At 38.1% G+C, this 26596-nt stretch overlaps 1 protein-coding gene across 4 annotated transcripts in view; it reads right to left on the bottom strand.

The window, feature by feature from the left end:
* DIAPH3 (diaphanous related formin 3) overlaps positions 1–26596 on the bottom strand; it is a 556480-nt gene that overhangs the window by 282126 nt on the left and 247758 nt on the right. For all 4 annotated transcript variants that reach the window (XM_051850009.2, XM_051850008.2, XM_051850012.2 and 1 more), the window contains 3 exons: positions 16328–16423; positions 5871–5965; positions 1685–1786 (listed from right to left, as the gene is read on the bottom strand). In XM_051850009.2, coding sequence (XP_051705969.2) covers positions 1685–1786; positions 5871–5965; positions 16328–16423 — 293 coding nt within the window. The remainder of the gene's footprint in view (positions 1–1684; positions 1787–5870; positions 5966–16327; positions 16424–26596) is intronic.

Genomic DNA, 26596 nt, shown 5'->3' with positions numbered 1-26596 from the left:
AGAGCCAACGAGGAAATTCAGAAAAAAACAAAAAGGGGGTGTGAGGTAGAGAACACCCTGGGGAATTAGGCTAAAAAGGAGAAAGTGGCCAGCGCCATGGCTCAACAGGCTAATCCTCCACCTGCGGCGCCGGCACACCGGGTTCTAGTCCTAGTTGCTCCTCTTCCAGTCCAGCTCTCTGCTGTGGCCTGGGAGTGCAGTGGAGGATGGCCCAAGTGCTTGGGCCCTGCACCCGCATGGGAGACCAGGAGAAGCACCTGGCTCCTGGCTTTGGATCAGCGTGGTGCGCCGGCCGCAGCGTGTGGGCCGCAGCGGCCATTGGAGGGTGAACAAATGGAAAAAGACCTTTCTCTCTGTCTCTCTCTCTCACTGTCCACTCTGCCTGTCAAAAATAAAAATAAAAAATAAAAAAAGGAGAAAGTATTTTTGTTTGCTTTCTTTTTTTTCTTTTAGAAGCCCGAGTTATAGAGAGAGTGGGGGAAGAGACAGGAGAGGTATCTCTTTGATCTACTGGTTCACTCCCCAAATGGCTGCAAAAGCCAGGCCAAAGTCAGGAGCTTCATCCAGGTCTCCCACATGGGTACAGAGGCCCAAGCACTTGGGCTATTCTCCCTTACTTTCCCAGGCACATTAGCAGGGAACTAAATTGGAAGTGGAGCAACTCAGACTCAAACCCAGTGTTCATATGTGAGGCTGGCACTGCAGATGGTTTTAACTTGCTGAGCTGTAGCGCCAGCCCCTATTTTGTTTTCCTAAAGATTACAATAAAACATGTAAGATGAATAAGAAAAATCTCTGCTGTTTTCTGTTGTATTTGGAGTTTTGTGACCTTCGAGGGGAAGGGAGTTGAGACAGGAAGGAGTGTAACAACAAATGCCTGCAACATGACAAACACAGTATAAATGCATACATCTTAAGTTAGCCAACATGAATTTTCAAAATTATATTAACTACAATCCCATCTAAGCCTGGAGACTGGTAATACAACTAAAGATGAAAGGTGAAAAATAAATAAACTTATTAAGAACCTACTACTTTAAACTATCATTATCATGACAGTAACCAACCTAAAATGATAATATAATGGCAGGAGAAAAGAGCAGGGAAATAAAATTTGATAAAAACCTTCATTTTTACTTACAATATAGCTGTAATATATACCATTGGCAAGTCTTTTCACCTCTCTAGACCCAGTTTCTTTAATATAGGAGGCTTGAACAAGATGATTATCAAGGTGCCTCGAAGATTTTTTGTAACTGAATTCATTTTTCACCCTCATTGCCAAGAAAGAGACTATATTTCTAATTTCAGAGTCTAAACCATGAGATGAACTCGTAAGTGATTAGAATGAGAAATTGCAATATGTTGAAATGCATAGCTCTAGAATAAATCACAAACATACTCTCTATTCATAAGGAGTGGTTTTCATTTTGCACTGTGGCATTAAATAGAGAACATAAGAAAAGTCCTTTAAACTTCAATTAAGGTCAGAGTTTCCATATTTATTTTAAATCAAGATAATTTCTCACAAATATTCTTAGGTTTAAAAAAAAAGAGCAAGATGAACATCAAATGTATGTGAGTAATAATGATGTGAAAAAAGCCTTACATTTTCTGGCTCTTATTCCCCTATGACACATTTATCAATCTCCTTAAAGACTTCACACTGGGACACAGTACTTACCACAACAGCAAACTGCTCAGGTTCACATAAGTTGTTATAGTCACTCTTGAACTGAGACAATGAATTTAATTGCTCTTGATCAGGAAGATGCTTTATTAAGTTCTAAAAATTAAGACCAAAGACAGCATCATGACTAAATATATTTCTCAAATTCTAGGAAAAGTAATAAACTATAGAATGAAAACCATTACAGAAGCTAACCTGTCGTTTCATTCCTAGGGACCTCCTTTTTACTAAGCCATAAGCAACACTCCCTGCATCTTGACAACAGTCAATTTTCCTTTTCTATATCCCAGGGTTGTTATATATTTAAATCAAGCTCTCCTGAATGTTTATTTGATTAACTTATAATTGAGAAAGAAGAGTTCAACATATACCAAAGGAACAGCTTTCTCACCTGGATAAATGTGATCCATTACACTGCAGCTTTAGGGAATTAAATGTCAGAAATTTCAGCAAAGCCAAACATATTTTAACACTTCACTCAGGGGGAGAAGAGAAATCATCAGATTGCTACTAAAAGGTAAGGCAAAGAATAGAAAAAGAAATCAAGGGAATTTTAATAGCAGTGCTTGTGAGATTTAAGCAGTAGGATTATGGTTTTAATAAAAAAAAAAACTGAAGGCATCTCTTAAATAAAGTCAAAGTAACTTTTCTGATGTGAAGAAAATTTTAAAAGGCAATAAAAAAACAGGATAATATACCTTGCACATAAAAAGCTTATAAAGAGTTCTTTTAGGAACTTAAGTGCTCATGGTGGTAAGGCTCTTTGCCTGTCTCATCTACAGTACACACACCACAGGTTCACTTGGCTCTTCTGACTCCTGTATCCATGCTCAGCCTCCCCAAGCCACACACTTACAAAAGAGAATTACTTGAAGACTAAGGAAATACACATAATTATGCTTTCCTCAGGGAACTTTAATGATCAAACAATTGCCTGAACAAGTAGTGTTATAACAATTTACATTATATTAAAATAAAGGGGGGGAGGTGAGAAGAGTGGTTAGTGTTCACCATTCCAAATTATAATTTCAGTAAATTCTGCACAAGCCCCAAATCATGTATAAATTATAATTAAGCCACCATTATATTATCTGAATTATGGGTAGGAAATACCCCAAAGGTGGTATTAGTTGAAAACAGTGTTAGAAAATGTGATATGTTAGAAGTATTTAGATGGAAGAACAAGTTACTGACTCACTGTGTACCTTTGGACAAAGGCTTGGTTGACTGGCCAAAAACAAAAAGGGTGGCAATTTAAGATCAGCACTACCAAACTGAGCAAAAATAATAAAGGAATATTTTTTTTTTCCCAATCACTGGACATTTCTCTTAGGGAAACTGCCTGAGATCACAAAGCCTGTTTATATTTTCTTTTGACCAGTCTACTTGACAGCAGAATCAAGTTACCTGTTACATCTGCCACTTCATTTCTATAGCACCCTTTCGAGATGATCATCACATCCCCTTGAATATTTTAGTTAAAATTTAATTAGAGTTTAACATTAGTCATAAAAAATTTACTAATTTTTCACTTCAGAATTTTTTGTATTCTAATGTGAACAAGGTAGTCTGATTTGTAAGAGTACAGGCCCCACCTTCCTTTGATCTCTCCTTGCCAAATCTCCCACACTCTCTACAAATTAAGGTCCTGTCAAATTAAATTCTACACAGTAGTCCACACACACACACACACACACACACCCGCACTTTCCTTCATAGCTCGATAGACTATTTCCATCAGAGCAACTTCCCTTAACAACACTTGTAAAAAATCTCCCTGCCCTTTACTAAGCCCCATTTTAGTGAACGTTCAGGGTCCCCTGCCTCTACAGTGACAGCACAGTCCCTCACCATCCTGCTTCTAAATCGCCCTTCATAAAGCTACATTCATCTGGTTTTATAATGATATTTATAAATGTCACCTCCCTTGCCAAATGATCAACTCCAAGAAAGCAAAGTCTCTCTCTGATTAAACCTAATATTATGCCCCCTGCATGTAAGGAATACAATAAAATATTTACAAAGTGGATTAATAAAAGACTGATGGGACAAAGGTGGATCGGTAAAAGACTGATGTGGAAAAAATGGCTTAAGAAATTACATACTACGGACCTCTTGCTGCATGTGGATAAGGAAAGCCATGAGAGTGAACAGAGTCAGCCAAAATGATTATTACAATGTAATGCTCTGTCTACATGTCCTCATCAAAAGAGTCAACTCTTCATAATAAAAATACATTTTTAAAGATTATACACAACATAACTTTTTATTTCTCCATGATTATATGCAAGCCTTTATGTTTGTCCAAAATAAATTTTTAAGTGTTGAATTCAGAAGCCTTGTTTCATATTAAGTGAATATGGTAGGCAGAAATAATGACATCGTCTCCAAAGATATCTAAGTCTAACCCCCAGAAACTATGAAAATATTAGGTTACAGGGAAAAGGGAATTCAGAGTACTGATGTGATTAAGACTACTAACAACTGACTATAAATTAAATATCTTGCTTTATCTTGGCTTGTCCAATGTAATCTCAAACTTCCTTAAGAGTGGAAACCATAGAATGTGAGGGGATGTGATTATAACAGAAAGGCACAGAGAAATATAAATTGCTGCCTTGGAAGATCAAGAAAGGAGTTCAGAAGTTAAGGGATGTGGGCAGCAGTGAGGAGCTGGAAAGAAAATGAAATGGATTATTCCCTAGAGTCTACCGAAAGGAACACAGTCCTGCCAACACCTTGACTTTAGCACAGTAGTACCCATGCCAGACATCTGTTCTATTAGAAATACTAGATAACAAATTTGTGTTACTAACACACTGTGTGAACTGTGTTAGCAACAACCGAAAACTAATACATTATGAAATTATGGGGCTGAATATACTTGGGATGTGAATTTTAAAATGCATCTCATCTTTTTTCTAGACAAAAAAAGCAACATGATTTTCTAAAATATTCAAGTAATCAAGTTATAGGCAACTCTGTAAATGTTTATAAATTCATTATAAGAAACAAGCATGTATTAAGATGAAAAATATTCCCAGCAAGAAGCCACATACACAATCAACAATAGAAACAAAAATCCAGTTAAAAAAAAAAAAAAAGAAGAAACTGCTAGTATTAAGCCTTTTTCTTGTAATGAAAATTTAAAGTGTTACATCAAAAACTAAAAAAAAAAAAAAAAAAAAAGAGGGTGGGAGGGAGTAAAGGGGAAGGAAGGAAATGTTATGTTCTTAGATGTTCTTAGAATTTTATCTACGAATCACCCTGAATCTGTTAAAAATAATTAAAAATTTAAACTTTTTTAAAAAAGAAGAGTTGTTGAATTAGGTATTCATGACCCTCAGAGACTCACAACACAAATCACCAAATAGATTATATTACATGAGGATGTTTCAAAGAGAAGGAGAGGCAAAACTTGGAATTTCTTGAGATAGCACTTATTGATGAGTTAAAATAACTAATAATTTTTATTACTCATTGACATTGATAACCATGATTTTTACTGCCTAAATATCATTTTTCCACATATCTCCATTTTTAGAAAAAATGTTTAACTGTAGATGTTCAACAAGTATGCTCTTATTTTCCAAGTCTCCATTCTATCAAAATACATATTATTGATCCCTTATGTGGAAATCAGCAGGTAACTGGTACAACATCAAGATTCATTAAAAAAACATTGTGCATAAAAACATTTTAAAAAGACTTCTGAATTAATCCAGAATACGAAGAAAACAACCTTCAGTATTCATAGGAGTGCAAATGATTCAAGTAAGATCGTTAATAGAAGTAAATATAAACAAAAAGAAATCACCTATACTAAATAATAACACAACTTTAGAAGCTAAGGAAACACTTGGCTACAGAAATCAATTTAAATTCAAATATATTATCAGTCATAAATGCAACAAAAAAACACAAAAATATACGTAAAGCAATACAACTTCCAAAAACTAACTTAAAATAATAACATAATAGTATTATACTCAGTTTTGCTGTTAGAAAAGATGCAGAGTTTTATCTCCTGGCTACACAGAAGTTATGTTAAAACTAATTATGCAGCAATGATTTTCCAGTTGAATGAACTGGGTTAAGAATTTTGCTTCACTTACAGATTTCCATTTAATGAGAAGTTTGCAATGAAATATTAGAATTTAAGTTCTGCCTGTTTATTTACCTGAATCATGGACTCTGCCAACTGTGTTTCATCCACTTCCAATATCATCATTTTGATTTCTTCATAAGGTACCCGAAAGGAACTGAGGAAAATTGCTAAAGGAGTTGGTGGGGAGGAGAGGAATAAAGTAATATAATTCAAAATGTAGTTCTATTGATAAAATCAGAAGCATATTTATAAATGAGAGCATTTAAGCAATTACTATAAATGCTGTAGGTGAAAAACTTCATTTAAACATTTTATATTTTTTCGAGTTTTATAACTAATATTTAAACAATAATCCCACATTATACCTTCCAAGTTCAATAGTTTTTAAAGATTTTGCTTATTTATTCTCAGTTTATTTGAAAGAGACAAAAATCTTCCATCCACTGGTTCACTTTCCAAATGCCTGCAACAGCCAGGACAGGATGAAGTTGAACCTGGGAATTTGGAACTCTATTTGGATTTCCCACGGGGGTGGTAGACACCCAAGCACTTCAGCCATTGCCTCCAAGAGTGCACATCATTAGGAAGCTGGATTGGAAGCAGAGGCAGGACATACCCCAAGCACTCCAATATGGGACACAGATCCCAAACAGCAACTTACAACTACCCAAATCTACCCCTAAAATTGATGTTTAAAGGCTTAGTTACTTGTCTTTCGAAGGAATACAGCTAATTTTAACTAAAAAAAAAACCTGAAATATGTTAATTATACTATAGAAATGTTACAAGAACTATACAATCCTAGTATACACATATAATACCTGAGTAAACGTAAGAGAGGTACCTCAAAAAGTTTTTGAAAAAATGAAGTTAATAGAAAACTTTCTTAAGGTGCAAAAAGTTTTTGAAATTCACACATAGTTTATTCATATATGCATTTTCCGTGAACTTCTGGAAGACCCCCACTGCATGATTTCAAAATTGTTATATCAATATAAGCTTATTTAATTCTGTTCCTCATGACATTTTTCATGTTCCCTAGTATGCGTAATTACTTTGTATATCTTTCAGCTCTACAAAGTGGTTCAGAAAAAGTATTTTAAGAAAACTGCAAAGCAGTACATTAACACTTTCACAAGTAATAGCAGCACTTCACTATTCAGAATTGTTGCAGACAATATGCTAGAGGATTAGTCTTTGCATGTAACTAAAATATTCAAATTTTCATGGTAAATTATCCTAAAAGGTTAAATGGGTTAATATCTTATTACTGATTATTCTAAAGATTAATTAAAGGGGCCAGTGCTGTGGCATAATGGGCTAAGCCCTTCCTTAAGCACTAGTATCCTATTTGGGTGCTGGTTCGTGTCCCAACTGCTCCTCTTTGTATTGAACTCTCTGCTATGACCTGGGAAAGCAGTAGAACATGGCCCAAGGGCTTGGATCCCTGCACTCTCATGGGAGACCTGGAAGAAGCTCCCAGCTTCTGGCTTTGGATGAGTCCAGCACCAGCCCTTGTGGCCATCTGGGGAGTGAACCAGAGGATGGAAGACCTTTCTTTCTGTCTCTCCCTCTCTAGGTCTGCAACTCTACCTCTCAAAGAAATAAAATCTTAAAAAAAATTAATTACATTCTTCCTGATACCTCATATATGTAGTGTTATAACAATGATCTCTTTTTTTTATTTTTTTTTTGGATTTTTGACAGGCAGAGTGGACAGTGAGAGAGAGAGAGAGACAGAGAGAAAGATCTTCCTTTTGACGTTGGTTCACCCTCCAATGGCTGCGGCGGCCGGCGCACTGTGGCCGGCACATCGCGCTGATCCAAAGCCAGGAGCCAGGTGCTTCTCCTGGTCTCCCATGCAGGTGCAGGGCCCAAGCACTTGGGCCATCCTCCACTGCACTCCCAGGCCACAGCAGAGAGCTGGCCTGGAAGAGGGACAACCAGGACAGAATCTGGCGCCCCGACCGGGACTAGAACCCTGTGTGCCAGCGCCGCGGGCAGAGGATTAGCCTATTGAGCCACGGCGCCGGCCCCTGAATTACTATTAAACTATGCTTTTTACCCTCTGTGAGAAAGAAGCTAGGAGTGCCATATTTTATTTCTTATGAGGCGGAGGATTAGCCTATTGAGCCACTGCGCCGGCCCATAACAATGATCTTAAAAGCTACTTTGGGGGCTGGCGCTGTGGCACAGTAGGTTAAGCCATTGCCTATAGCACCAGCATCCCAAAGCATCCCAAATGGATGTTAGTTCAAGTCCTGGCTGTTTCACTTCCAATTTGGTTCCCTGCTAATGCCCCTGGGAAAGCAGGGGAAGCTGGTCCAACTGCTTGAATCTCTGAACCCACATTGGAACCCAGATGAAGCTGCTGGTTCCTGAAGCCATTTGAGGCTTCAGGAAATGGAAGATCTCTCTCCCTCTCTCTAACTCTACCTTTCAAATAAATAAATAAGTAAATCCTTAAAAAAGAAAAAAGCTACTGTGGTATACAAAGATATTCCACAGCAAGAGATAACAGGACACGTCAAAAAGTTCATGGAAAAATAGAATTAATTTTATTTTTGTGCAAAGAATACTGAAATCAACACATAAGTTTTCATAATATATTTCTATGAACTATTTGAAGAGCCCCCACTTAACACATTTCCTAGGTACCCCCTTACTCCATTATGTTTCTAGGGACACATAGACAGTACTTTTTTTTTTTTTTTTTTGAAGACTGATTTATATATTTGAACGGCAGAGTGACAGTCAGGGAGGGATACAGAAGACAAAGCTCTTCCATCCACTAGTTCACACCCCAAATACCCATTAGTAGCAATGACCTAAGGTGGGTCAGGTCAAAGCTAACTCAATCTAAGTTTCATAGTTGGATGGCAAAAACTCATGTATTTAGGCTGTCATCAGCTATCTCCCAAGCTCATCAGCCAGAAGCTGGATCAGAAGTAGAGCAGCTGAGACTCAAACTAGCACTCCAATAAGAGACACAGATGTCCCAACCAGCAGCTTTTCACACTGTACCATAACACTCACCCCAAACGTCACTTTTTAAATATACTCCTCAGTTGATATCAATACCCATTAAGTTTAAATTTACTATATTTTATCATTTGGTATGCATGTATCTCCAACTAAAGACACTGCTTAACAAAACTCAGAAAACACTGTCCGCTTTGCTCTGAAACTAAGGCTTGATTCCTGATTTCACATGACATCTAGAGATGAACAAGGGTACCACTTGTGTTCATATCACCATTTCATTCATGCATTTCTGTACCCAAGGAGTCATAAATTTGAGATAATTGTGCTAGAAATTATGGATGTCTATTATCCTCATTATCTAAAGAACAAGATGAAATAAATAATCTGAATGACATAAAACAGACAGAATAAAAAAGCAAAGCTCCACAGTAATCTGGGAAGCACATAAATATAGCTATATAATCTCAAAAGGATAATCAATTATTGAAGGGGTGAGAATCAAATACACATCTTCACATGTATACAACAAGATGCTGGTAATGAATTAAATATAAATATTAAGGAAAATAAACAGGAAGAAACGAAGAAATTTAACATAAATTAACTTATCTATGGTAAGATGAGCATTTCTTAAGCACAAATATCAATGGAAAGAATGAAAATATCTGACAACATAAAACATGTTAATGTTATTGATACAAAATAGAAAGTTGGAGTGGGGGGATTTGCCTTAAAATTTAGACTTGTTTTTCAAATGTAAACAAGCATCCAAAATAATTAAGATACCATGAGCTCCAAACAGCGAAGTGGGCAAAATACACAAAATTAATTCAACAAATAAAAAAATAGCAAATAAATGTAATATGTTAAATTCTAGAAGCAAGCCAATTGAGAAGTGTATTGCTAAGACATATCCAGATCGTAAACTTAACAAAATGAAAGTATGATGTCTTGAAATTACGGAGCAGCTTTGAGAAACAAATTCTATTTAAGAAACACAGTCTATAGATACGAAAAAGAACAAAAGGGGTTAAAAATTAAAAGTATAGAATTACACGTAGGATAAAATAGATATTGGGGGGAACAAAATTATAGTACTATAACAGTTTCAGGCTGTGTGGCAAAGTGGAAAGACACAGAAATATTTTTAAAACATGACTTTTTAATCTTCATTTAAAAAACATTTCTTGAAAGGAAGAAGAGGCAATGATTCTGTTAAAATCATAATTTTTAGAAATGAAAGAAAAGCTTGCAAGGTTGGGTAGCAGAAACAAGATCTTATTAATAAGTAGATTTGAGGAAGACTAAAACTTATAGAAACAGAAATTTAAAAATTAAATGCTGAAATTGAAAACTTGACAGATGGAATAGACATCAGATAAAGAGAAAGACAGAAAGTCATCCAAAAATGCATCAGCAAGAGACACAGAAAACTACTACCTTAACATTCATAGAGTGTGAGTAAGGATGCCTTAAAAAGTACAATAAATGATCAAAAAGAAATCACAACAGGAAAGCTGCATATTTTAAGAGTAAATGTTAAGAACTACACAAAATTACAAGTCTCTGTAAAATGCTAATCATTGGTGAGACTTTTCATTAGGAACATTCAAGCATTGCTGGTGGAAAAGTAAACTGGAAGAAATATACTCATAATGTAGGGCTTTCCACACAACTACCCAGTCTCCGTTATAATTATCAACTCAGCTTTTGCAGCACCAAAGCAGCCATACAGTATGTAAGCCAATGCCACAGCAAATGAAAACAGACAGCTGACCAGATTCAGCCTGAGGGCCATAATCTGCCCAACCATGCATCAGTATCAACAACAATCAGAAGCAACCCAGGGCCAGCGCTGTGGCAAAGTGGTCTAAGTCTCTGCCTATGGCATCAGCATCCCATATAGACCCTGGTCAGTGTCCCAGCTGCTCCTCTTCTGACCCAGCTCTCTGCTATGACCTACAAAAACAGTACAAGATGGCCCAAGTGCTTGGGCCCCTTCACCAAAGTGGGAGACCCCGAAGAAGCTCCTGGCTCCTGGCTCCAGATGGGACCAGCTCCCACCGTTGCAGCCAACTGGGAATGAACCAAAAGATAAAGACTTTTCTCTCTGCTTCTCCCTCAGTAACTCTACCTCTCAAATAAAGAAAATCTTAAAAAACAAAAATCAGAAGCAACCCAAATAAGAACCTAACACTGGGTGTATAAAGTGTGATATTCAAAGCAGATGCTCCTAACATTGCAATGAAAAAAGGAGTATCCTACAGCTATATGCATTAACATAGTTTTATTTCTGTAAAATGTAAAACTGGTCAAGCTGAACTTACCATCTAGAAACAATCCTCAAGGAGTTCATGGAAAATAGAATTAAAAGATACATTTTGATGTAAAAATTTTGAAATACATGCAATTTTTTTCCCACAATACACATTTTTCATTAAATTTTTCCATGGCTGGAAAAATCTTCAAGGAGTTCATGGAAAACAGAATTAAAAGACACATTTTGGTGTAAAAATTTTGAAATACATGCAATTTGTTCCCATAATACACATTTTTCATTAAATTTTTCGATGGCTGGAAAACCATAAATATGTAGTAAGATTCAGGGTACGTTTACCTCTAACAGAAAGGATGGATAAGATTAGAGAGGGCCAAGGATGAGCCTTTAAAGCAGAAGTAATGTTTTTCTTCAGCTTTGAGTGTTTGACGTCTTAATTTTAAACTGCATCACACATTCTGTAAATCCTTCATATGTCATGTGTATATAACATATGACTAGGGGCTGGCCCTGTGGCATAGCAGGTTAAGCGTCTGCCTGCACCACCAGCATCCCAAATGGACATGGGTTATATTCCTTACAGCTCCACTTCAGATCCAGTTCCTTGCTAATGCGCCTGGGAAAGCAGCGGAGGATAACCCAAATGCTTCAGCCCCTGCTACCCGCATGGGAAATGCAGAGGAAGCTCCTGGCTTTGGTCTGGCCCAGATGCCCACTGGGCCATTTGAACAGTGCATCAACAGATGGAAGATCTCTCTCTCTGTAACTCTGATTATCAAAATGAATAAATATTTAAAATATTTAAGTGTGTGCATATATACATACATATATATTTATATATATAAATAACCCAATATAGGAAAAATGCTGAATAAAAAGTGTGATGATATAAAAGATTAATCTTCCCCAAGTGAGGCCCTGGGCTCCTATGAAGCTAAATCCTTGGCATGTCCTTCCAGATAAGGGTGCCTGTTTACCTAGGCATGTTGCCTTGCATCAGATGGTCTATGCTAACAATGCAATTTATGGTGAGGGCTTTGGACTACACAGTGGTATTAGTTCTACCTCTGGAAGGGCTGGATACTACAATCAGTCATGTGAGGGTCAACTTTAACAAATCCTCAGTATAAACCTCATGCTCCAAGTGAGCTTCCCTGGTTGGCAATATTCTGTGAGTATTGTTACATGCTGTTCCCAGGAGAAGTTAATGCTGCCAACAACTCAACTGGATAGGAAAATTGGAAACATCATGCTCAGAATTTTTCTCAACTCAGCCCACATTCCATTCCCCTTGACTGATTTTAATTTCTATTTTACTGTAAGAAAGCATAACCATAAGTAAGAACAGTTTAACAAGTTCTTTTAATGAATTATCAAAATTGAGAGTAATCTTGGGGATCCCCTAATATCTTAAGTAAAATCAGAAATGAGGATACTATTCAAGATTCACTAACTTTACACATCCAATAATTGTAGGATCTCACTAATACAACTAAGTAAGAATATAATGCATAAGACAAACAGTGAAATATATATAACAAATTATAAACAAAAACAGAAAAATATTAATAGAATTTGCTTTGTATAGATACTAATTCTTTCTTTTTACTTTCTCCTTTATTATTTGCTTGCTACTTCCAAGTGTCATTCTATACTTCAAATGGCATATACTATTAAATACACATTGATAAAGATCAATGGGGTTTTTAATAGTTCATAAATTAGTTTTTTAAATGTACTTGCATAATACCAAAGAGCAAAAAAAGTTACACGAGGGTTAAAAATGACCTAAGAGCTAAGAGAGTATTCACAAGTACAGACTTTATTTTTTAAATACTTGTTAAATTTACAGAGAATAACATTAGAACTACTCAGTTAAAGCCTCCAAAAGACCCATGAAAATGAATCTTTTTACTCATACATCCTACAAAATGTGATTACACAGATCCAAGTAGGAAGTTTTGAGTTCAGTTAGAGTGGAAGTGCAGATATTTTAGAACCAGTCAGGTTTGTTTTCTTCAAGGGAATTTATAAATATTTAAACCTTTACATTCATTTGTGGATTCCAAAGTTTCTCCCTTAACTGTTCTAATACCCACTCAAAAAAAAAAAAAAAAAAAAAAAAAAAAAAGGCATCTGGTAAGACCCATGAATCTTGCAAAACTCCTGAGCCTAGAATGCCTGAAGTCTGTCTTTAATGATTAGTCCAGAGTCTTTGCTAAAAAACTTCATGAAATCGCCGGCACCATGGCTCACTAGGCTAATCCTTTGCCTGTGGCACCGGCACCCCGGGTTCTAGTTGGGGTGCTGTATTCTGTCCCAGTTGCTCTTCTCCCAGGCCAGCTCTCTGCTGTGGCCCGGGAAGGCAGTGGAGGATGACCCAAGTCCTTGGGCCCTGCACCTGCATGGGAGACCAGGAGGAAGCACCTGGCTCCAGGCTTCGGATCAGAGCCACACACTGGCCGAGTATGCCGGCCGTGGTGGCCATTTGGGGCGTGAACCAATGGAAGGAAGACCTTTCTCTCTCTCTCTCTCTCTCTCTCTCTCTAACTCTGACTTTCAAAAAAAAAAAAAAATCGTTCGTGAACTCAAAAAATAGGAAACCTTTTGACTTTCTCCTACCATTTTTGTAGAAAATTTCACTTGAGACATCTACCTATCATTTTACCCTTCAACAAATTTTAGAATTGAATTTCTCCATTTTAGTACCAGTATTCTACAATTGACCGCTGTTTTAGCCAAATTTATTTCGTTTAAAAACAGTTGTCACTATCTAACAAGACCCTTCTCAAAATTCAGAATCCTAAATGCTCTGAATTCTATGGACTAAAAACAACTGTCAATCAAACTATAATTACAATGAAGATTATAGGCTGCTAAAGCCTCTTAAACCTTAAGTTATTAACACTTGCTACAATCAAGAGGGCAAGAATAATCCCTAATGAATTACATCATAACATGACATGGAATAAATTCTAGAACTTGGATCTCATACTTTTAAAAATGTTTCTCAATTAAAACAATGGGATGGGGCCAGTGCTGTGGCACAGCGGGTTAATGCCCTGGCCTGAAGTGCTGGCATCCCATATGGGTGCCAGTTTAAGACCCGGCCAATCCACTTCCAATCCAGCTCTCTGCTATGGCCTGGGAAAGCAGTAGAGGATGGCCCAGGTCCTTTGGCCCCCGTGGGAGACCTGGAGGAAGCTCCAGGCTCCTGGCTTTGGATGGGCGCAGCTCTGGCCATTGCAGCCAATTAGGGAGTGAACCAGCCAAAGCAAGATTTCTCTCTCTCTCTGCCACTCCTCTCTCTGTGTAACTCTGACTTCCAAATAAATAAATAAATCTTTAAAAAAAAAATGGGGCATATAGACTAGCTAAAACAAAAAAAGACACTTTTTCTATGATAATGAGATTTTGTTATCTGTAAATACAAATAGATATACACCTTATATCTATTAGGATATCTTCAAAATCATCAACCTTATTTCAGTAACAACTGCTATATCCACTGGATTCCTTATCTATAAGGTCAATCCTAATACCTCCCTGGTAGAGATATACTAAAGAACTAAAGGACCAGATACAGAACTAGAACACAAACGCAATCAGTAATTATTAGTTGATTTAATTAACCATGAAATCCTGCTGAGCGCATATTCTATAATCATGTCCAATAAGTTAATTATTCAACTTCGAGAGATGGATATTTAAGCTAAATCAACAGGTCTGATCCATTCAGAAACAAATCTATTTAAAATGATATATTTCTTCAGGAGTCATAACAAGGCTGTTTGGAGTCAAGGGTAGCAATTTGTAATGTTGGTCATGGGCATTTTCCCAAACAAAATCATCATCCCTTTTATATCACAGACTATAGAAATTCTGGCATTATCTCAGTTAATAATGCAGTGTTTCAAGCTGAGAAAAGATTCCTATAGGGAGGAAAATTCCCTCAAATGTATGTGTCAAAATCTCAGTGTTCTAAGTACACACACAAAATTCCCAACTGAGATCATAGGCCCAGCACACATACTGCAGAGGAGCTCTGTTAATTATGATCCTCTCATCAGGATGACCAACACCTCTCTGATTGCTATTCTGGGTGCCAAGGGAAAGAGACCTTTGGAACTTCTCTTACCACCAAGTACATGCTTCCACCCACAAGTAGTGCCACCTCCACTTACATTTTTATGGCCCAAGCGTGTCACCCAGTAATACCTAACGTGAAAGAGGCAGGCAGTTTGTGCCCAGAAATAGAGAACTGAATATTGGCAGTAGCTTTATTGCCTCCACAAGAGGATCTTAGCAGCCTACCTTGTAGAAAAGAGATGACCCTCTGTCACAATTAACATGTAGGGGAGAAGGTGCCAAAACGTTCATAAAAGGAATGCCAACTCTACCTTTCACACGCACTGCCTCTGACATAACTCCCTCTTTAATCAATAGCATGGATCTTTATCCTCTCACTGGAGGATTGTTTTGTTCTCAGGCTTGGAAAAAGCTCACTTGAGGCAGGTAATAACCGACAGGCAGACTACAAGTCACACTACTTTTTATCCCTCTAGATTCTCCATATAATGTCCCTCATGCAACTTCAGAAAGTATTATATACACAGATCATATTATCTCAACTCCAAGTAGAGTTCTATTTGATGAGTAAAACGCAGTTAGAAATAAATTAGGAGCAAAAGTATTTGCCTTCCTCTCTCATAGTATTTCAGGCAGGAAGACAATTCAATACTATGTATTTAGCTCCAGTAACAGTAATTAAATCTAAAATATTTCCAGTCAGTACTTCTAAGGAAAGTCTTTGAACTGCTCAGGTGGAATAACAGAATTCATTTTACATATCATTCGTATTTCCATTAATATTCTAACTTCCTTCATGCATGATCAAGTGTCACAAACAGTAGAGATTCTAAGAAAAGTAACATACCACCAAAAATATGTTACAATATGATGTCATCACCTAAACTCCTTAAATCTTTATGTTTAATTCTTTAAAAAAAAAACTTTTCAAGGAAAGTTTTCAGTTGTGGAAGCTACAGTTTGATTCTAAATCCCTTTGTTATTTTCTTTTCTAATACACATTCATCTTATGAAAAACATAATCCCATACTTTGTCTCAAGGAGAGCTACTTTGAATTTATTACACAAATAATAAAAATAACAAAATAAAAAACTAATTATAAACAAAATGAAATAATTTAAAGGAACCAATTCCAATGTGTTTTGATAATGTTACAGTATTGAAAATAATACTTACAAAGGTTCTGGGCAATTTTAGAATCTAGAAATTTAAGTTCTTTAATTTTTTTCTTAATAGCTTTCTTCTCTTCAAAATCTTCCTCTTCTCTTTTCTCTGTAAAATCAAAGATAGATCTATATTAGGGCAGTAAGGCACAAACTGCAAAAGGACAGGAAGTGAACTTTCCATCAAACGAACTAAAAAAGATTAAAAAAAATCTTCTAAGTCACAGTTATAATAACAGCAATATAATAGATAGATCAAATCCTAAACTGTTTCAGATAAGAACTGGTAGCTCTCATGCTAGAAAAACTACTAGAGGTAAATATTTAAAGCTCTAACAGGAAAAACGAAAATAAAACTGAACAGTAAGGGAAACTAGTACCATTTGATGGAAGAATAAATATAGTTAGCAAATTTGAACAGCACAAAATTACAGAAATATACTCAGGACGGGTTAAGAAATTAGCTCTAAATTGCTAAACAAAAACATGCAGCTATTTTAATACATCATGCTTATTAGAAGACATAACACCCAAAAATAGGTAAACTGATTGCAATTTGTTTTTCAAAACTTTGAAAAAAAGCCAAATTTTAATACTCAAGTTCTTTTGACTGAGCATTTTAAAATCGATAAATGAGTTTAACCACTTTTTCCTGGATAGAAATATACAGCAATAAATACATCATGCTAGGCAATAAAAGATGACCTGTAGATACAGTACAGTATATATTTGTCAAGGTTAACTGCTATAACCAATTAAGCGATCCTATCATCTTTCTTCTTTTGTGTACACGTCTAACATTTATGGTGAAAGCCAATCATCTTATTAAAATCTGGGTAACAAAAAACAGTAGGAAATTGTTTAAGCAGACACATACAAGTAAATATTCAAAGCACATTCAGGTGATAGCTGCTGTAAGATCTTCACATATATAAGATGCTCTAGAATTTATTTTTAAGACAAAGGTACAGCCGGTGCCGCGGCTCAACAGGCTAATCCTCCACCTAGCAGCACCGGCACACAGGGTTCTAGTCCTGGTCGGGGCGCCGGATTCTTTCCCGGTTGCCCCTCTTCCAAGCCAACTCTCTGCTGTGGCCAGGGAAGGCAGTGGAGGATGGCCCAAGTGCTAGGGCCCTGCACCCCATGGGAGACCAGGAGAAGCACCTGGCTCCTGGCTTCGGATCACCGTGGTGCGCCAGTCGCAGCGCGCCAGCCGTGGTGGCCATTGGAGGGTGAACCAATGGCAAAAAGGAAGACCTTTCTCTCTCTCTCTCTCTCTCTCTCTCTCTCACTATCCACTCTGCCTTTCAAAAAAAAAAAAAAAAAGACAAAAGTACTATATGGTAATTACACATTTTGGTACATTGTTTCAAGATGCTCCAGAATTATATTTTTAAGACAAAAGTGGTATATGGTAATTACATGCTTTGGTACATAGTTTGAAATCAGGACTTTGTTATTTTTCAAAACATTTCTTAACTAGTTTTTTTGTCCAAAAAGAAAAATTTTTTGTAACATGAGTTTAATTAGGTCTGAATACCAATTTTAAAGCAGTATTTAAGGAAACACACATTAAATAATATAAAATGACAGACCAAATTTAGTTTTAAATATTGTCCACATGTTTTCATCAGGTAAAAAAAATCCTGAGTTTGAATTACCATGGAAATAATTATGCTTAAAGGTTACAAATACATGGTAATTTAAATCCAAAGTAAATTTTTTTCCAGAAACCTTTTATTAAAGGTACAGTGATTCTTCCCACTCTATTTTCCCTCCCACCTACATTCCCACCCTTCTTCCTCCTTCCTCTTATTCCCATTCTTATTTTTGACTAAGATCTACTTTCAATGAACTGTATAAGCATACGATTAACTCTATACTAAAGTAAACTGCTCAACAGTTGAGACAAGAATTGTTCAAAGTCATTGTATCTCAAAGTGTCAATTTCACTTTTGTAGATTGCATTTAGGTGCTCTATTAGTTACCAGAGATCAAGGAGAATATATGGTATTAGTCCTTTTGGGAATGACTTATTTCAGTATGTATGACGTTTTCCAGTTGCATCCATTTTGATGCAAATGACAGGATTTCATTTTACGTGGAGTACTGTGTAGTACTCTATGGTGTACATATCTCAGAATTTCTTTACCGAGTATTCAATTGATGGACATATGGGTTGATTCTATACCTTAACTATTGTGAATTGAGTTACAATAAACATGGGGGTGCAGATAATATTTTCATATGCCAATTTCATTTCTCTCACATAAATTCCTAGGAGTGGGGTGGTTGGGTCATATGGTAGGTCTATATTCAGATTTTTGAGGTATCTCCATACTGTCTTCCACAGTGCCTGTACTAGTTTACATTCACAGCAACAGTGGATTAGGGTACATTTTTCCCACATCGTTGCTAACATTTGTTGTTTGATTTCTGTATTTAAGCCATTCTAAAGGGGCGGGGGGACCTCTTTGTGGTTTTGATTTGCATTAACCATCAATCCTGAGCATTTCTTCAAGTGTCTGTTGGCCATCGGATTTCCATTTTTGAAAAATGCAGGCCCACTTGTTACCTTGGTTGGTTGTTTTATTGTTTTTAAGGTGCTTTAGCTCTTTATACATGCTAGATATTAATCCCTTATCAGTTGCATAGTTTGTAAATAATTTCTCACATTCTGTTGATTGCCTCTTCACTTCGCTAAGTGTTTCTTTTGCAGTGCAGAAACTTCTCAATTTGATGTAGTCGCATTTGTCAATTTTGGCTTTCACGGCCTGTGCTTTTGGAGACTTTCAAAGAAGTCTTTGCCTATACCAATATCTTGAAGAGTTTCCCCAACGTTCTCTAGTAATTTGATAGTATCCTGTAGTGCATATAGATGACTGATGCATTTTGGCTTTTTTATTTTTTTTATTTTTTTGACAGGCAGAGCTAGACAGTGAGAGAGAGAGACAAACAGACAGAAAGGTCTTCCTTTTTCCATTGGTTCACCCCCCAAGTGGCCACTATGACCTGCACGCTGTGCCGATCTGAAGCCAAGAGCCAGGTGCTTCCTCCTGGTCTCCCATGCGGGTGCAGGGCCCAAGGACCTGGGCCATCTTCCACTGCACTCCCTGGCCACAGCAGAGAGCTGGACTGGAAGAGGAGTAACCAGGACAGAATCCAGCGCCCCATCCGGGACTAGAACCTGGGGTGCCGGTGCCGCAGGTGGAGGATTAGCCTAGTGAGCCATGGCTCCAGCGACTGATGCATTTTGACTGAATGTTTAAGGTGTAAGGAAGGGGTCTAGTTTCATACTTCTGCACATGGAGATCCAGTACTCCCAGCACCATTTATTAAAGAGACTGTCCTTGCTCCAGGGATTGATTTTAGCTCCTTTGTCAAAGATAAGTTGGTTGTAGATGCATCGATTGATTTCCATCGTTTCTATTCTGTACTACAAGTCTGATTTTGTGCACCAGGGTATGTTGATTATAAATGTCATGTAGTAAGCCTTGAAAACCGGTATTGTGATGCCTCTGCCTCTGGCTTTGTTTCTGTTGTATAAAATTGCTTTAGCTATTCGGGGTCTCCTGTGTTTCCACATGAATTTCAGTATTGTTTTTTCTACATCTGAGAAGAATATCCCTGGTATTTTGATTGGTATCATATTGAATCTGTGAATTGCTTTCTGTAGTATGGACATTTTGATTATACTGCTTCTTGCAATCCATGAACATGGAAGGTTTTCCATTTTTTTATGACTTCTTCTATTTCTTTAATGTTTTATAATTCTCATCATATAGAACTTTGACATCCTTGGTTAAATTTATTCCAAGTTATTTAATTTTTTTGTAGCTAGTGTGAACAGGTTTGATGTTAGAAGTTCTTTCTAAGCTATAGCATTATCTGTATAAACAAAGGCTACTGATTTAAAGCGTTGATTTTATACCTGCCACTTCACCAAAATCTTTTATAAGTTCAATAGTCTCTTTTTTATTTCAGATTTATTTATTTGAAAGGCAGAGTTACAGAGAGGTGGGGGAGGGTGGGTGGAAAGAGAGAGACAGAGGTCTTCCATCTGCTGGTTCACTCCTCAAATGGCCACAATGGCCGGAGCTACACTGATCCGAAGCCACGAGACAGGAACCTCTGTCGCTCCCCGTCTTCGTGGAGGAACGACACTAAACCCTGACTAGGCTTCATATCCGAGTCACAGCACCATTATGTCGCTCCCCGTCTTCATGGAGGAACGACACAGGACCCTGCGCTGTTCTTTTGTCTGCTCGGCCCTCCCCGGGTTTGCTGCTGGTTCTCCCCGGGTTGGCTACTGATGACCCTTCCACCTCCGTGGAAGGGCGGTTCCCCCTGCCGCTTTCCCCACTTCCGCGGGGGAGCGGCATACCGCCGGCCGGCTCTCTCGGGGGCTGCACAGGTGTTCCTTCAGATAGATGTTCCTGGTGCATGTTGTCTCTCTCCTCCTTTATAGTCCTCTTCCACCAATCCCAACTCTGCTACCCACATGCTGAGTACGCTGCTCTCCTCCAATCAGGAGCAGGTCCTACAGTTTATTGGTTGAACTGGAGGCAGCTGTGTAGAAGCTGTTTCCTCCTCTCCCAGCGCCATATTGTGGGAGAGCAGATGCATAGAATAAGTCTTAATTCCAGTAACTTAGTCTAGTCTGAGTTGCTCCCAGTTGCTCCCCACAAACCTCCTCCAGGACTCCCATGCAGGTGTAGGGGTCCAAGGACTTGTGCCATCTTCTACTTCTTTCCCAGGCCATAGCAGAGAACTGGATTGAAAGTAGAGCAGCTGGGAACTCAAACTGGTGCCCACATGGGATGCCAATACTGCAGGCACCAGCTCTACCCACTAAGTTGCAGTGCCAGCCCCTCCAACAGCCTCTTAGTGGAGTCTTTGGATCCCCTATATATAGAACCATGTCATCTGCAAACAGGGATAGTTTGAATTCCTCTTTCTGAAAAAAAATTTTTTTTTGGACAGGCAGTGTTAGATAGTGAGAGAGAGAGACAGAGAGAAAGGTCTTCCTTTTCCATTGGTTCACCCCCACAATGGCCACTGCGGCCGGCACACCACGCTGATCTGAAGCCAGGAGCCAGGTGCTTCCTCCTGTTCTCCCATGCGGGTGCAGGGCCCAAGCACTTGGGCCATCCTGCATTGCACTCCCGGGCCACAGCAGAGAGCTGGACTGGAAGAGGAGCAACCGGGACAGAATCTGGCACCCCGACCGGGACTAGAACCCGGGGTGCTGGAGCCGCAGGCGGAGGATTAGCCTATTGATCTGCGGCACTGTCCCTCTTTCTGAATTTGAATCCATTTTATTTCTTTTTCTTGCCTAATAGCTCTGGCAAAAACTTCCAGGACTGTATTAAATAGCAATGATGACAGAGGGCATCCTTGTCTGGTTCAGGATCTCAATGAGAATGCTTCCAACTTTTCCCCAATAGGATGCTGGATACGGGCTTTTCATAAATTGCCTTGATTGTTTTTGTCATGAAAGGGTGTTATATTTTATCAAATGTTTTCAGTCTGGTCTCACCTCACTCTCCAAAGCTGGTACTGAGGATCTCGGCTGCTGGGATCCTGAGTTATATAGGTCCATACCCTCCATGTGGCTCCACAGTGTCCCTCTAAATGCAATAGTGTTTCTTCTGCAGTTTTCTAACTCTTCTGAGATTGCACTCTCTCCACTTTTTCCTTTTTTAAACTGTCTTTCTATGGACTAGAACAGTAAGCTCCTTCCCTATTTCTCCATCTTGGAATTAACTATTATTTCTGTATCATTTTATGAATCATAAATTATCCTGTTCAATGGATTTTAAGTCATATCTTTCTGTTATATTTGTTAACTAGATACAGTAGGTCTACTTTTCTAGACTTCCAATCTGTTACACTGTTCTATGAACTATCATTTGTCATGAAACACTATAGATTCATGGTACATTTTATTGTTGGTTGTTCAAATTATTTCTCTTCCTTTCCTAAATTTTTGTCACATTTCTCAAGTATTTTCCCACATGAACTTGAGTACTGAAAGGTCTGAAAATATAATCCATTTGAATTGCAAGGCACTGGTAAATATATCGTGGAAGATTTGGCATCCTGACGGTTCTCAACCTCCCAAGACATGAACATGGCAAGTGTATATAATCATTTAAATTAACATAGTTTTCTTCATATATAACCTGTATTTTTTAATTATCAAGTGTTCTATGTCTAACTAATACTCCTAGATATTATATAGAATCATGGCCAAATTTGCACACATGGTTTTATTATTAGCCATTTATACATTCTTCCATTCCAATAAAAAAGCATCAACTAAAAGGAACTCTGTTAGCAATACAGATACAACACAAGACCAGATATAGAAATCCCTGGCTCACATATTTAAGGCCCAATAGAGATGACTGTGAAAGCAATCACCATTATAATATAGAGAAACTTTGACAATGTTTTGATAAGAATCACAGGAGTCTAAAGAGCATTCTGGGAGATGCTTGTCAAATATAAGTTTCATGGAATAAATTATATCTAGGAAAAAGCTTAGAAGAGAAAAGGATTTAGCCAGGTGAGATGCGTGGGGAAAGGAAACAAATAATGGAAGGAGAGGGAACAGAACGAAAGGGGAGTAGAGAGGGAAGGCAACATTGAGAGGAAAGAAATGACCCTAGAAATGAATCAGGCACCATATCATTGAAGACCTTTCAAGCAGGGTTAAGAATCTGGATTTGAGGGGCCAGTGCTGTAGTGTATCAAGCTAAGCTGCCACCTGTAGCACCAGCATCCCCTATACGTGCCGGTTTGAGTCCCGGCTGCTACATTTATGATCCAGATCCCTGCTAATGCACATGGAAAGCAACAGAAGATGGCCCAAGTGCTTGGACCCCTGCACTCACATGGGAGACCCGGAAGCAGCTCCTGGCTCCAGCCTGGCCCAGCACCAGCCTGAATTAGTAGATGGAAGACCTGCCTGCCTCTTTTTCTTTCTCTTTAAAATTCTGCCTTCCAAATAAATGTTTAAAAAAAAAAATCTGGATTTGATTCCCAGTGTAATGAAGAGCCACTGAAGACTAAGCATGTGAAAGACATTGAAAATGGTATCTTCACCAAGAACAGCAGCAAGAGTGATGGAGAAAACAGATGATTTCCCAAAGGAGAGTATTCCATGGGAAGTAGACTAAATAGTGGTTGAGCTCATACCTGTCTCTTGAATTTTAGAATTCCTTATCCAACTGCTTACTAACACCTAACCTAGATACCTAATGGGCATGACAACACTTCCTAAACCAAACTCTTGATTTATATAATCCACCTCCACACATCTGTTCATCTAAAGGTCTATTCACCTCAGAAAATGGGAATGCTTTTACAGCAGGTGCTTAAGTCAAAAGCTAGTTGTTTTTTTTTTTTTTCCCATCACAAAAACATCCCATCAGTGAATCAAGTCAATTCTAACTTCAAAATATTTGCTAAAATGATCACTCCTCAGCACCTCCTTGACTACTACTACTTCCCATTCTGTGACTACCATTTTTTTCTCACCTGCATCACTAGTTCCTAACTCATCTCACCATATCCAGGCTTCACCAATTGCAGTCCCTTTACAATAGTGCAGCAGAGCTAGTCTGTTAAAACCCATTAGCAAAGCCTTCCTTTATTGTTTTACATAGAAAGAAATCCCACATTCACACATTGTTCTTGTCATTGTTCTGCATCTTTCTTTTACGAAGCATTTACTCTCTATACTTCATAAATTTGATATCATCTCTTCCCTCTGTGGAGCATTGCTTAGAGGCAGAAACTTTGTATACCGTTTTATATTTTCTACCAAGAGTAAGTGTGGGGAGCAGGGCCCGTCTCCCGCAACATGGCGAAATAAGTACTGAGACTATCGAGACTAGACTAGACTGCTGAGACTATTGAGACTAACTCTATGTGCCTGATCTCCCACCATATGGCACTGAGAGGGAGTAAACAAATTGTACACAGCTGCTTCGTCAATTAGCTGATTCCCGATCCAACCTCTGATTCGAGGAGAACAGCGTGCTCAGCACGCGGGCAGCAGAGCAGGGATTGGTGGGAGAGGACTATAAAGGTGAGATAGAAGCGGTGTGGGGGGGGCGGGGATTCGCTTATGCACCGCGAGGCTCTGCAGACATCTCACACCACCGCCAAAAGAATAACAAGAATGTGGACACACACCAAGTGGAATGCAGTTAGAATGCGGTTAGCACAGGAGCAAACTTGAGCGCACAATGCAGTCATTCGCTTAAACAACAGTGTCCGGTCTGGTGTCGTTCTCCCGCGAGCACGCAAAGGAGCGACAAGTAAGCTCTGAAACACAGCAGGTATTCAATAAATATCTTTTGGATTGGTATACATGTGGTCATTCGCATGCATATATGAACAAGGAGATATTCAGGATGAAGCAATCAGAGGATGAAGGTGCTAATTCATTTAATCCAACAGCTAATGAGGAAGAGGTTAGAAGAAGTCTGTTTTGAGAACAATCAGTTCACGAGCTAATGTTCAAGAACAGTTGGATAGGAAGAAAGAAGGCGGAGAAGTTTGAGACAAAGACACAATGTACAGGTTAAGTCTCCTTTATCTGATATTGGAACAAAAATCCTTGGGTTTTGAATATTTTCAGATCAGGAAATATTTGACTAACCGTAATGATATTATGGGGACAAGACAGCCATATATACACAAAAAGTATCTGTTTTATATTTATCTTATGCACACAGTCTGTAAGTAATTTTATACAATATGTTTAATCTGCCTGTGTTTTGACTATGACTCAGAACATGAAATCAAATGAAGATTTTCCACTCGTGTTGTCATGTTGGTGCTCAAAAATTTGGGATTTAGGAGTATTTCAGATTTTGGATTTCAGGGCACTCAAGATGTATCCTTCCTGTTATGATTGTCATAGGTTTACCTGTACCAAACACTCATAATGACCCATTTATCTCCTTATCCCCTGTTCTCATTTGTAAACCTATTTGTTGTCTTGTTACATTACTTAAAAACTTGCAAAGGCAAATGAAACTGTTAGAGGGGCTCCCCCATCCTTAATCTCACCAACTTGGTATTTCTGTTTTTAAGAAACCAGATATATTTTATTATTTTTAAGTCAGTTTGTTTTTCACCAGCATCTTTCACATTCTGAAATATCTTCTAGTCTACCTAAAGAAAAAGGCAGACAGAAGTAACCATTGTATTTTAACCCTTTACTGGATACTCATGAGGCACTCATTTGTTTCAGTTTCTTATATAAGCCCATTATAGCCATCCTAGTATTGTAACTGCCATCATCATCATCAGTGAAACAATAATGCAATTTTAAGCAACAGACCTTATAAAAGAATAAAGATATCTGCCTTTGCAACATTCTTTTTACTGGTTATGATGAATATTACGTTCATAATTTAAAGTAAAAAAAGCAAAGAAAGGTTTACAAGCAGCCTTGACCTCTTCAACCTCTAAATCTGAAACTGAAGGAATTTTACCCAATTCTGCCTTTCTAATAAAAGAGATTGGATGGGTATCATGGACCAGAAAGCATGTTAAGTTATCACTTACAAAGCCTGCATCCCATGTCGGAGTGCCTGTTTCAAGTCCTGGCTACTACTATGCTTCTGATCCAGCTTCTCGCTAATGTGCCCAGGAGGCAGTCAGTGGATAATGATTCAAGTACTTGGGTTCCTGTCAAGCATGTGGGAAACCCAGATGGACTTTCAGGCTCCTGATATTTGAGTCCTGGCTGTTGGTAGCATTGGGGAATGAACCAGAGGATGGACAATCTCCTCCACCTTCCTGTCACTCTTTTTTTTTTTTTATTTATTTAATAAATGTGAATTTACAAAGTGCAACTTTTGTATTGTTGTGGCTCCCCCTCAACCTCCCTCCTTCCCGCAGCCACCCCCTCTCTCACTCCCTCTCCCATCGCACCCTTCATCGAGTTTCATTTTCAATTACCTTCATATACAGAAGATCAACTTAGTACATACTAAGCAAGGATTTCAACAGGCTGCTCTCACACAACCGCACAAGGTATAGGGTATTGTTCGACTAGTAGTGTTTTAAGTTTCATAGTAAAACACATTAAGGACAGAGATCCTATGTGGGGAGCATGTACCCAGTCTTGTCACTCTGTCTCAAAAAAGCTTACAAAAAAAAATAAGAAACTAAGAGAGGGAAGGAGGTTGGGAGGGAGAGAGGAGAAAGGATGGAGAAAAGGAATTACATAATCTTAGATTTATATGAACAAACTATA

Source organism: Oryctolagus cuniculus, chromosome 9 (genome assembly GCF_964237555.1).
Source record: "Oryctolagus cuniculus chromosome 9, mOryCun1.1, whole genome shotgun sequence".
NCBI lineage: Eukaryota > Metazoa > Chordata > Mammalia > Lagomorpha > Leporidae > Oryctolagus > Oryctolagus cuniculus.
The sequence above is the reverse complement of the archived record's forward strand: the minus strand, read 5'-3'. Positions and strand labels throughout refer to the sequence as shown.